This window comes from Leptodactylus fuscus, chromosome 1, assembly GCF_031893055.1.
Source record: "Leptodactylus fuscus isolate aLepFus1 chromosome 1, aLepFus1.hap2, whole genome shotgun sequence".
Taxonomy (NCBI): Eukaryota; Metazoa; Chordata; class Amphibia; order Anura; family Leptodactylidae; genus Leptodactylus; species Leptodactylus fuscus.
Window position 1 is genome coordinate 294,537,768 of NC_134265.1, and position 13,897 is coordinate 294,551,664.

The 13,897-nt window shown below is 40.3% G+C and overlaps 1 protein-coding gene across 2 annotated transcripts in view; it reads right to left on the reverse strand.

Annotated features, from left to right (window-relative positions):
• Nucleotides 1-3,095: 3,095 nt before the first annotated feature.
• Nucleotides 3,096-13,897, reverse strand: part of SH3RF1 (SH3 domain containing ring finger 1) — a 130,493-nt gene continuing 119,691 nt past the window's right edge. For both annotated transcript variants that reach the window (XM_075258187.1, XM_075258178.1), the window contains 5 exons: nt 11,696-11,866; nt 10,535-10,803; nt 7,793-8,127; nt 5,276-5,598; nt 3,096-4,214 (listed from right to left, as the gene is read on the reverse strand). In XM_075258187.1, the coding sequence (XP_075114288.1) occupies nt 4,046-4,214; nt 5,276-5,598; nt 7,793-8,127; nt 10,535-10,803; nt 11,696-11,866 (1,267 nt within the window). In that variant the 3' untranslated portion in view covers nt 3,096-4,045. The remainder of the gene's footprint in view (nt 4,215-5,275; nt 5,599-7,792; nt 8,128-10,534; nt 10,804-11,695; nt 11,867-13,897) is intronic.

Genomic DNA, 13,897 nt, shown 5'->3' on the forward strand with positions numbered 1-13,897 from the left:
CTTTGAGGCTGAATCCACATGTTGTGAGAATAACACACACACACACACACACATATTTGTGCTAATACCAGGAGTGTCTTCAAATGGAATGGGAAATATGAAGGGAACACTTTTATACTTCTCCCTTCTGCTCAATCCACTTGTCGCTTTGGATCAAAAAATGCAGAAAAATTTACAACAAAGATGGAGCTAAATCTGCATATGTTATAAATCTGTATGTGTTATTTGGCACAATTCATTGGCATGTATCACATTATATATTAGCTGTGAGTTACAGAGGACTGCACGTGAGTTGTCGTAAAAGGATTGTATGCTTATATTAAATTGTGTTACAAAGTATAAGCACATGAAATGTTATGATCTAGTCATGTGTGGGGTTTGTGGCAAAGTTTGCAAAACTGCAATTCTATAATAGTGTTCTTTATAGTTTGCAGGCCAGAGCAGATATAGAAGTGTGTTTCCAGAAGAAGAGCAGTGGGCCAAGCTAGTGGTGTATCTGAACTAGTAGCTTAGGCCTCGTTCCGTCCTGGAATGCAAACTTCCCCGGACGGAATACCAACACAGATGTGAACGAGGCCTTCCATGTAAGTAATGTTAGCAGGTACATTCATGTAGCCTCTAGCTTGTCTCACGTCACCCTCGTCTCAATACTGTTAGTGAAAAATAGCCGTGTGATGGTTGTTTTTATAACAGTTTTTTTTAGAACATTACAATAGGGTTTTAGCGGACTGTGAAAAAATAGGGCTCTCTCTTTGTCACTAGACTCAAGTGTAAAAGGGATCCCTGAAAACAGATGTCCCACGAATGCAAATTGGCTGTAAAAATGGACGCGCATTCATTTTTTCACAGTCAATGTTTGTGTATGATGCTTTAGCAAAGTATCCGATTTTAGAATAAGTGTAGAACGCTTTCCGCTAGTATCAGCAGTCATAATGCATAATCTGTAAGGCTGACTAATTAACCCTTTTACATCTTTATAACGGAAATAGGAGCTTTTTATGCAACTGAGAATGGATGGCTGAATGCGATATACATCTGAAGGATTGTAGATCAGTATGTTGTTAAATGTTTGCTACTAAAGAGTAGGCTAAGAGATAGACAAGGCCCGGTTCTATGATGCCAAGACCATGGAATATGTGAAGGACAGTGGTTGTACTATATACTGGTCAGATGGTCAAGTCTATAGTGCATTGTGAAATGTACTACAGACATCACCTCTTACCTGCTGTTTTTTCCATGTGTTTTTTTTTTGTTTTTTTTTTAAAACACAGAAGGAATAAAGTGTTACAATGACAAAAAAAAGAATGTAGAAAGAAAACATTAAACGGTAAAAAAGCATAAAAATGTCTGATGTATGATATTTACTAATGTTTGACTAATAAGCAAAATGATTGTGTTGTATGTGGACCATATATAATAGATGTGATATAGTTATAGGGTGTGCAGTCTCTGCATAAACTCAAGCTCAATACAGATGTTATTTCATTTACTGGGGCTGCTATCTATGGGGCACCATGGGGCTTAGTAGCAGCGGTCAGGCCCATTCTGTTCTCCCACAATTTTAGTTTTATCTCTTCCAACACATTTAAAGACTATGAGACATATATATTTTAAGTCTATCATAGATCAGAACAATAGAAGTTATGTGCTGGCGCTGGGTGACCGTGCACATGGCACCATGTCACTTACTGCTAGCAGAGGAGGGAGGTTTACTATTATGGCTGGTACTGCCATGGTGGCACCAAGTATCTGAAAAATTTACTGCATTTCTTGCCGCCTCCTTATGGTACAGGGCTAAGGCACTGCACTTTATCTTCATAGTATCTTTTTATTTGACTGCTGAGCCCACAAACACTATCATAAATAGGATACGTAATGGTTTCTGAGGGTGATGTACTATGGAACTAATCCAGTCTTACACACTTCAGTGTGTACAAGCAGAGGGTAAAAAACGACTATATTAATGCATAATAAGCTTATATGGGGTAGAAGAATGCAGAATGTCAAATCTTTGCCCCAAAAGGATTTTCGCTTTAAAGAAAACAAGACCTTTTTTCCTATTCATATGTGAGTGAAATATAAAATGTAATCTGTTTATATCAGTATTTTGTCTTTTACAATATTTTCAGTTGACTGCGACAAGTAAGTGAATAAAGTGCTAAAGATTCCAGTCCTAAACATATGGTTTGGTACAGCAAGAGACGACATGATTTTTTTGTCATATACATCCAGATTCCTGCTGCTTCATCCATAAGTGGAGTAATTTGTATGGATAAATTACGTAATGTATTACCAAACAGGCCTTGTATTCTGCATAAAAACCTATATATATTTCTGTAGTTAGCAGATGAGAACGGAAACATTTCCATGCCAGATAAGAAGGCGCGAGGTGACCCACAGCATTCATATTGTGCACAGAGGAGACGCTCAGGTAGAGTGGAGGAAATGTACAAGAACATGGGGAAAGGATCGACCTTGCAGAACTTTATTGAATATAACACTCCACTCCAGTGAGTGGCTTAAATAACTATATGTTTTGGGCAGGGACACAGCTATAGAGAGTATAATGGTATCAGTTGCTACCAGGCCCTGGACCCCGAGGGGGCCCCAAAGTTTCCACTGCTACATAGAATATAACATTATTCTATATGACACAATGCAGGCAAGGGCTGATTTAGCTTTAAATTATACCTGCAGCCATATCTGTTGTCCTTAATCATGGCAAGGAAAATAGATTTGTCTGAAACAACTAAGGCTGAGTTCAGACAGAGTTTTTCGGTCCGGAATTTGAGGCGGAGGCCGCCTCAGATTCCAGACCAAAAACAGGTGGCTGCAACTGGATGCTGGTGTAGTGCACTGGCATCCAGTCGCGGCATTTCACCCCGGATTAGGCCCAAATGAATGGGCCTAGTCGGGAGATAGTGTCTTCAGGCGGACGTGTGAGGCTGAACCGGCCGTGGCATCTGCCTGAAGAATAAGCATGTCGCTTCTTTTTTCGGAAGCCAGAACAGACCGCTCGCGGGGGAAAAAAACGAGAATGGATGGTTGTTTTTTTGGTCAGGATTTTAAGGCAGATTGCGCCTCAAAATCCTGACCAAAAAACTATGTGCAAACTCAGCCTAAGTGTATTAACCACTCACTGGAGTGGAGTGTTATGTTCAATAAGTTTCAGTAAGATGGATCCTTTCCCTACGCCCTGGCAGAATTGTTTGCAGGTGCATTTCCATGCCCAGCCTGCACGTAGTGCTAATACTGGCAAACACAACATAGAGAAGTCATGCTGAAATAAAAAAGCTGCATACTCTTGCTTTGTTTATTCTAGGGGTGGTGCAAATGTGAATTGACCAGAGTCTTGACCATTAATAGTGCATTACGTAGACAATTTTTATTACTAGTAAAAAGCAAAAAATAAAATCCTTAAGATCACAAACACTCTGCAAATTGTAAACAAACAGTTACAGGTTTTACTCTGCTTCCCTCATGTCCGCCATTACGATGTGACACCGCTATGCTACAAAATACACACACCCTACTCCACCAATCAAAACTATCATTATTAAAACAACAGGCTATCGTCAGTATCTAGGTCAGTCGGAGAGAAAAGAATCCAGCTTCTCTTTTCTGTGCCATTTCATAAATTAATAAAATTGTTATATTTATCATTCAAAAGATTTTATCTATCTCCAAAAAAAATAAAAGGACAAAAAAAAGGGATTTAAAATGTACAAAACCGAAAGGAAGCAAATAAATTATTAGCTAACACCTTGTAAACATCGGTTTATTTGCTGTTAAGGTAAAAACAAATAATAAAAAAGTATAAACTTAACAGTACAAGGCACAAATGACATGGGCAAAAGAAAGTCTGGGGAAGTAAGAAACCAGTGGACACTTTCCAGGCCCTTCCAATGCACTCGACAGAGGTGCCCCAAGTGTTAACTCCTCTGGTGCCAGTGGCGGTTCCACTTCTAAAGGTTGAAGATAAGTAGATCAGCTGCTCTGCGGCGCTTTGATATGTTTGTGCTCATTAACGGATGCAGATGAAGAATCAAATGTTCTCTACAAAGCTGCCGGGGAACAAGCCAGTTTTGCCATTCCGCTGTAGTGTGCCTTTGAACCATCCATCTTCTCGTTTCTTGTGCACAAATACAATGTCCCCTTCCTTGAGTTCAAGCTCAGCCTCACTCTGTGGAGGATATGACACTACCACCCTGTATCTGAAAAAGTGAAGAAGCTGTGATTACATATAACACACATGCAAGTTATAAAGCAGAACCATCAACTATGACGTGACAGAGCAGGAAGTTGTCTGTATACAGCTACCAACATGGAAAGAATGACATCTGGCTACAACTCGCAGGACTGCACTGGATGTACGATCTGCTAAGTGTTTCGGTCACTATCATACAGTCATGTAAGCTGTAATTCATACTGAATAAATCTAGCTCAGCTGGAGCAGGAAAGACTTCTGCATAGACTGAATATTCTATAGATAGCGGTGATTATCTAGAAAGGTTTCACTGAAGTAGGCAGGGAGGGGGTCACTTCCTATAGCTCTATATCCAGTATTATACCACCGAAAACAGTGGCTTCACATAAAAGCTGAGATTCTCCAGCAGTTCTGGTGACAAAACCGCAGATATCAACAGTTGAAGACACAATTTTGATAACTGGTGCTATCTCTGGTTTTAAGATAAGATAATCCTTTAGTCCCACCATGGGATAATTCAGTGTGTTACAGCAGCATGGATAATACAGTTTTGTCATAGTCAGAACTGCAATCTGAAATCTTTCTTTATTCGACACTGGAGATATAGCCAAGTGAAGTGCCCTCACACCCCCTCCTCAGACTTATATGGCATGCCAAGGATCGTTAGCTCATCTGACCACAATGCCAGTGTTACATTAACAAAAGCTACATCTACCTCAGCCATAATATTAAAACCAGGTGAAATTAATACTACTCTGGGTGCACTAGCCCTCACGTGAAGGCTAGCTGATCTATTCTCATTCCACATTACATAGTTGATAAGATTTGACACAAGTCCATGAGATCCAACCTATAAACCTACCATGCTGATCCAGAGTAAGAGCTACTGTAGAACGAATTACTGAAGATGTTAGTCCTATATACCATTAAAGGACTTGTGGAGAGTAATTTTATGTCATTGCTGGTCTGTGGTAGAATCCACTTAATGCACCACTACAGACATTGCTGCAATTTCTTTGTAAAACCATGGATATAAAGGAAAGCTTTAGATAATTTCAGTCTATTTACCTTTCACAGACTACAGGTCGGGAATCATTGAGTACTGGGCCCAGAGAGGAGCAAGGCTGCCTAGGTGGAGGTGCTATGGGAATGTTGGGGTCCACCATACTTGTCTTGCGGTTCTCTTGGGTGGAAGCTGATACAGTCTCACTATCCACATTGCAGGAAGCTCGGCCACTGGTACTGATGACCTCAGGACCTACTGCCCCTTCTAGAGCAGCTTCTGAGATGGTCTGTTCCAGTTCTTGAGTTGGTGAGTGCGGTGGAGATGCCCGGGGCTTTCTCTTGGTGGAGGCACCAGACAGCAACTTAAGCAAGCCTTTTTTTTCCTTCTGTCAGTGAATACAAACAGTTACAGTAATGTTACAGTACTTTCTCTATAGATATTTCACCATTTTATCACTGATGCTATTAGTTGTGAATAATTTGTCTCCAGTTATAAATTGCTTCTTTATAGGGGTTCCTTCATCAGAGGACGCACCTTTTAGATGACTGCTGCTGTGGTCATAGGCCAGTTACTGCGACTGCAGCCAAACAACTGATTCTGTTGGGGCCACATCCAGCCAGAGATTTGCCCTGTAGGGTTGTTTCATGGTGGCCATTCAGATAAGTGGTCATACATATAATACAGATGGCTCAAGTCTGCCAAAACAGCAGCCGCTCTCCATTATGTCGCCCATATGCTCAATTAGGGCATACGGATAGGAGATGTGGTTCTAATAATGTAGCCTTAACACTACGTTCACATACTGTAAATATCCTTCTCCTGACGTAATTGTCCTGTTATGTGTGGAGACATTCATTTTAGAGACACTTGTTCATGCAAGATTAAACTTTTGTTCAAGAAAATGGTTTTTGTTAGAGACAGAACAAAGTCATTTAAAATGTCAAAAAGGCTTTTCATTGTGGCTGCAAGTCACCATTTTGTTTCTGTAGATACTAACACAGGGACGGACGTACCAAATAGGCAATCTGTGCAGCTGAACATTAGGTGAGAGGACCCAGAAAATCAGAGTACAGCCTGCCACCTACTAGGCAGAAGGATAATGGGGCTAATGGATGGTTTCCATTATATTAGCAGGCCCATTGCCTGTCCTGTACAAGGCCCTCCTTGACCGTCCTCCGCTACTAAATTACATTTACTTCCCATAAGGAATAATGTACACACCAAAAGTTATATAAGCTCACAGAATCACGACTCAACAATGTAGAAGATTACATAATAACAAGCATGGTAAATAAGGAGAAGATGGATAAAAGAAAATGCAGAAATAACAGGCACATAATAGATGGATAGATATTTTCCACAATGGGATTGGTTTTTTACTTCAGCAGTTTATATTCAATTTGGGCAAACTGAACAGTTCTTCAAAGGCAATTGTAGCAGGAAATGTGTTATAATGGCTGGATTGTAGGAAGAAGTGTTCCTCATTCGATAAGGTCATGATCACAATCTAAAACTGTGGCAAAAACCATCATACAGCAGGCAATTTTGCTTTGATGGGCGGCATTATATTCTTCCTGAGTAATCTTTACGTCTTTAAACTTTACATGTGATTTGTTATATTACATTGCGGGAAAATGTTTAAGACAAAAGAAAAGGGAATAAAAGCAGCATTACCAAAGAAAAACACTACAGATCTCAGCCTTAGCAGGTTATTGTTTTTATAACTTGAAAGAGTGTCTAGGGTATGTTGAGCTAACGTAGAGGGGTCTTGGGGGTCCCATATATTTAGTTTGTTTCAGATTAAGACAGTGGAAGGCCCTAGCAGGATCCTTAAGATCAAAAGGTTGTCCAACACAGGATTACCCCTATAAATGTGGAGCTTCCAATCGCAAACTACTAATGGAGAAATTGTAGAAGGCGAAGTAACCCAGAGGCATAACTGTAAGCTCCCAGGCCGAATGCAAAGTCAGTAATGGGGCTCCCACTTACCATGTGCTACCTAGGTTCTTCTTTATTGGCAGAGTCCTTTAGGCTCCAGGGGCCGGTAGTGATTGCCACCTCTACACCCCCTATAGCTACACCCCTGAAGTAACCCTTTTGACTATTTTGTCTGTGACACACAAGAAATATTAGGTATATACAAGGTGCTCAGCAGTAATCTTCTATGTAGGACTGAAATCACTATATATTGATTTACTATGACATTATACAGCTATACTAATGCCTTACTATGTGTAGTTGGAGGGGCCTGAAATATGAATATGTTGTTTCCTGAAGACTTGTCGCCTAGTCTTACACAAAGTTATATACGTACATCACCTTTGCCTTCCACCTAATATGGAGAGACATTCAGATAAGGATATTGAATAGATTAGCTTCTGTGAAATATAGACAATCTGACAGCGCCCTTCACAGAGCATGGGGGACGGAATATGGGGGTTCCTGTATAAAAGCCACAGCAAAAATTGAGATCATATCTTTTACTTAACAATCTGCACTTGTAAGCTGGAATGTAACTGGTTGCTAAATGTAACATCTTAATGTAATACCTGGACTACTTCTTACTGTGAGGCACCCACCTTGCTGTCCTTGTCCTGCTTATTACTGGCAGAGCTTGAAGGTGCGTTGTCAGGAGATGAAGAACATCCAGTGACGGTGGAGCTAGTTTTCCAGTTGCCATCTGCCTCGGCGGAGGGTGCACTACTGCTGGAAGGGTTAGCAGCCATTGGCACATTTGGTCTGTTGAGATTCATTGCAGCATTGATGTATGCTGCTTGACTGGAAAGTGGTGGCTGCATTGGTTGAGCAGAGCTGCCTTGGTGGCTGTTAACAGCTGCTGGGATAAGGCAAGATGGATTCTGTGCCTGCATGGGGGTAACCGCGGCCGTGGGACGCTCCTGACCATGAGCAGCAGCTGTAAGGAAGTAATATGAGAAAAAAAAGTCACAAAAGAGCCATCCCAGCAGATAATGGTCTCGTTCAATGGTTAAAAACAGCATACTGGACAATTCCCTTCTATACTTCTCATACTATTAATATTCAGTAATGGGGGACATGGCATGACCAGTAGTTTACAGGAAACAAAATACGTATATAAAATGTATAATTGCATTCTAATCTATACTTGGATCTACTTTTTAACCTGTTAAATGCTGTCTATGCTGTCCGTGTGATGCCATTTGCTGTGTTCCCTACCTGAGGAGGTCGGTGAGATCCTGGCGCCTTACACCGCCGCGCACCACCAGCCGCTGCCCAATCTCATTACACTTGTTTTTACAGGCCAGCGCCAGGAATGCCAGCACTTGTTTTTATTGCAGCCTGAGCTTTAGGTCAATCTGGGCACAACCAGTCAGTATTATAAACTTCAATGACCATACAAGAAAATAATACTGTTTTCTTAGCCTTGTTTTATGGGGCCACTTTGCAGCTTTTATCCGCGCATTTAGTGAAATAACCCTTCATATATTCAATATTCAGCGGAACAGTAAAATTTGATATTACATTCACCCTTTAACTGAACTCACAAAAATTTTAAAGAGGTAAAATATGTATATTCCCTATTTCATCAATTTGTACAATGGAGCTTAATAAAGAGATCTGTAAATGACGTGAATAGGAACAGATGTATAGTATCTCGCCATAAGCCCAATGCTCTTACGTCTAAGGCTCCCTTTCCAGTTGTAAAACAGATTTGACAATTTCACTTTGGGTAATGTGTTTTCTAGATGGCTCAGACATTTTTACCAATGACTATAAAGAGACTTCTCAGTTTTCAGAGGAAAATAAAAAGGGGAAAAAGCAAAGCAAGATCCAGTCAATAACACCATACCAACGTCTTGAGGCAATATTAAAGCCTTTATATCCCCGTACTCCAGGCTCTCATTGCCTCTTAACACAATAACTTTCGTTCTCTTACAGTAAAACTTATATACTTTTTAGGAAACAAGCTTGCAGAAAACAGCGGAACAGACATTGTGTATACACGGGGTCACCGTCACATAAGAGGATTGTAATCCATTGTCAGTGCGTCCACATTATGGATATATATAGTCAGATTGAGACTTATATTTAGGTCCATGTAATTTTAATGCTATATCTTACAGCTGTAGTTTATAGAGATGAGCGAGTACTATTTGAAACTCCAGTTTTGAATAGCACGCACCCATAGGAATGAATGGACGCAGCCGGCACACAGGGGGTTAAGCGGCCGGCTGCCGGCAAAGTCTGTGTGCCAGCCGCTTCCATTCATTCCTATGGGTGTGTGCTATTCGAAACAGCCATTTCGAATAGTACTCGCTCATCTCTAGTAGTTTATCTTATTGAACATACATATTCATGTGTAAACATGGTTGCATATATTGGCTCCATAGATGTCTATGGGGATAACATGGCATAATTCTGCATATCTGAAATTTAGATGTGAAGTAAAATACCACCAGCTGAAGATAGAACAGATTAATATCAAGTCTGTACATCATTGTATATAACCATAAAATGCAAAAAGAGAAAGACATGGCCCGCACATCCCAGTCTTATACATTGATCTAATGCTTCTCAGCAAATTCTACAATACTGAACATGAGGTTCTTAGTATACATATTGATCAAAGTATATGAATTTTCTGACAAGCATTAGATCAATGTATAAGACTGGGATGTGCGGCCATGTCTTTGTTTTTTGCATACGCATATAAAAATAAAATATGCTTGTATGAATGGGATATTAAAAGCTAATTCTGCCCGAAAAACACATTGTAACTAGAGATGAGCGAGTACTGTTCGGATCAGCCGATCCGAACAGCACGCTTGCATAGAAATGAATGGACGTAGCCGGCACGCGGGGGGTTAAGCGGCCAGCCGCCGTCAAAGCGGAAGTACCAGGTGCATCCATTCATTTCTATGGAGCGTGCTGTTCGGATCGGCTGAGAGAACAGCAGAATTGCCCTATTCACCCACTTTTTAGGATTGTGAGGTTCACTGTTCAGAGGCAATATAAACATCCCATTGTCAAAAAAAAGGAACCACCCTTTAAAAAATCTTATATATCTTAGGCTCCATTCCCACGGAGAAACACGCCGCTCATTTAGACACGTAAACTAGATCCCCTTGACTTCAATGGGTGCCGGCTTACACGCGCTACCCATTGAAATCAATTGGTTACAAAGTGAGTGGCGCCTTACTCTGTGGGAACGGAGCCTAAGTTTGGAAAGAAAACGGCAAACTGCAATGGGTCTATTATTCTATAATGTTATATGTGGTTTCCACTTATTCAGTGTATGAAGAAAAGTTACACAACTTTCCCATTTTGCCTTTCTGACATACCTGTTCGGACAGCATTCCGTGCTTGGTTTACCGTCATTTGGCCACTCATGTGAATAAGGACCTTGGACTGTGGGCTGGTCTGGATGTGTCCTCCTGAAACCGCTGGGGAAACACCATTTGCATTCACTGTTTTACTAAAGTCCACACCATTTCCTTGTAGCTTCTGGCAGGGCACTCCACTACAGCATGGTGCCACCATATTGACCATCTGGGTGCCTCCGCCTGCTGTAGCCATGGCCACTTTAGCCTGTGACCCAGTGGTTAATGCCCTATAAAGTAAAATGTATGAGTTCATAAATCTCACTTCTACAATACGCCATGTAATCCCCCCTGCATTTTAGTGGCTGCTGAATTTTTGAGTTGCAGTTCTGTTATCTTCGAAGCTATAAAAGCTTTTTATTCTAATACATAGATGATGTTTATAAAGCGCATAACCAAAAAGAAAGTCTAAATCAATAAGGTGGCCTGACATCATAATAAACATATACGGTTAAATCACAAATGTATTCTACTATGTCACTCCTATAAACATTGCTATTCGCTATCAGAATGATTTAAGTTAACAGTTCAAGGTTTGGGTGCATTCCCTACAGCGAAATGAATAATTCAATCAAATACGTAGCACGAAGAGACTCTATGGCACTGAGACATTAATAGAATTGCAAATGAAAGGAAAGGAAAGTAGATTTTGGGGAATGAATCTATTTAAATTCAGGACATGTACAGTACATCGCTGTGGCATACCAAATAATGCAGATTTCTTGTAGTATGCCTTACAGCACTGGGGTCCTGGGAAGAAACCGTCAAGGAGCTCCGAAAGATTGTATGTTTTCTCTCTGCAATGTGGATTTCTTTTAGGTACTCACCCAATTCATCCTTAATAATTTCCAAGGTAAACTGGCCTATATGCACTAGATTGTGCACATATGACCAAGCTGGCGAGCCCCTCTGTTCACAGGGGGACGGAGACTCAGCCAACAATTTGCAAATTTGTCAAATTGTACATGTAATTGTGGTTTATTGTTTCCACTTACAGCGCGCTGCTAGCTCAAACCTAGTACATACAACACAGCTAACACCAGAAACACGTAAATAACCATGTAGAGGAGAAACATTAGCAGGTACACCGGCATCAGATTATATACACCCATTTATATTTACCTTGTAACAGGTGCTACATAGTTTCCAGGGAATACTCCAATCTTACTGGTGTGCATGGACGTTCCCTTAAACCAGCCATCCTGACAGCGCTCAAACACTAAAAACATTTCTCCCTTCCGAAGCTCCAGCTCGTCCTCCTTACGTGGGAAATAGGGATATATAGCAACGTACCTGAGAAGAGAGATACCACACTTCATCCATATAGTCGGTGCATTCTTGAATAAACTACCATCCTGCTAAATTTGATGATACTTTTTATAAATTTCTAATGAGACCTTTATAGTGTTTTTGTTATACATATAGAGGAAGGGTATACAAAAAGGACAGACTCGGAATGGATATTGAATTTAGTAAGAATTTTCTGCACTCCTTGCACTGACAACCTGCTTTGGCTGCCATGTTAAAAAAAAAAAAAAAAAAAAAAGACAAGCAGATCACCAGGGATTTTCTTTTCTTGGCTAACAAAACAATGACATTGCAGAATTAAAAAGTCAAAAATAACATTTCCTGGACCATAGCCACAATGTTCTTAATCAGAGAAAGCACATAACTGGTTACTACTGTGTTCCCTCCATGTACACAGCAGCCGAATAGCAGCATTTCTGATCCCCCTGCAAACAGCCCATTAGATCTCACTTTCCTAAATTTCTGTGAGCATAACTTGGTGAGAGTGTAATATTCACTGTTCAATGTATCATTCCTTATGTATTCATTTTCATATTACATAAGATGATACATATACAAACAGTAGAGGTGACAACTTTATGGTGACAACTTTGAAACTATTGCACCTGAAGAAGGGCGTAGTCTGATGCCCGAAACACGCTGTGTGAGTTTTTTTGCCAATAAAACCGAATCTGAGTTGCTGGTCCTTCTACTTCAATTGTAATCCTGTCGGTCTTGTAATGTAAATGAGATGACTACAGCAAAAAACTTCCTTACTGAATTGGCAAGTGTCAGTCTATTATTAGCCTTTAGCCTTAGGGACCAGAGTGAAAATTCCAAGTACTTTCCAAAGTACCTTTCAGACACATAGATAATGATATTTATTTATTTTTTTCAAATTATCAAAAATTCTAAAAAAACGTTTAAAAATCGGTCATTTTCTGGAAACACTTTCCCTTTAAGATTAATTAAATATACATAAGCCAGTAAAGGCCAATATACCCTGCGTCTGACATCAGATCTTTATAAATAAAGGAGATTTAATTTTTTTTGGAAAGATAATTTGTCATATTTCCATATCTTGGAATTAACTAGCTTCTTAATTCCCAACTAATAGAATGTCTTCTTATAATTAGTCGCATGGCTAATAATAATTCTTCTACGACATTTGCTTTGTAATGTATGCACATAATCTAGTTGTCCTGGCTGTGGTGCCAAGTCTCATGCATTGCAGGCTGTCTCCATTTGTCTAAAGTTTTCATTCCCTTTTACTTCTACGGGCTGCTAGATCTGAATCTCTTCTTAGGGTGCATTCACACGGAGTAACGTGCCGCGTGACCTGGCACGTATACGCCGTGTGAGATTTTGCGGGCCGTATACGCTCCCATTGATTTCAATGGGAGCGTGGATCGTAAACGCTGCGTTATTTTGCAGCCGCAAAATCACGCGGCGTTTACGATCCACGGTCCCTTTGAAATCAATGGGAGCGTATACGGCCCACAAAATCTCACACGGCGTATACGTGCCAGGTCACGCGGCACGTTACTCCGTCTGAATGGGCCTTACTTGCTTTAGATTAGAAGGGGGATAGTGTTTCCTTTGCAGGCCACCTTACGGTGTGAAGTGTCTAACAGATCATGCATGTTAGGAATTCTGAGGACGGAATAAATTAATAAATTCTCCTTAATGGAAAAAGGAAATCACACTCTAGGGCCACCTCATCCAGTCAAACCAGAACCCTGCTTTGTACTGATGAGAAGCGATAACTCCAAAACAGCTTTCTGCAGATGGGTTTCTCTTCCAATTGAAAGAGATGTTCTGGTTTGGCTTTGATCACAGGCAATGTCTCTAGGTTTTCTAGAAACCATGTATTGATCTATAGGTAGCTACCTTCTAAAAGGTTGCACTAGAGTGAGTTTTCCTTTTTCCATCAAGGAGAACTTATTTGCATATTCCTTGCTCTGGATTATAAATTTAATAAGGTTAAAGTGGTTTGTCTGACCAATAATTTTATTTAAAGGAGCACAATGTTGTAGA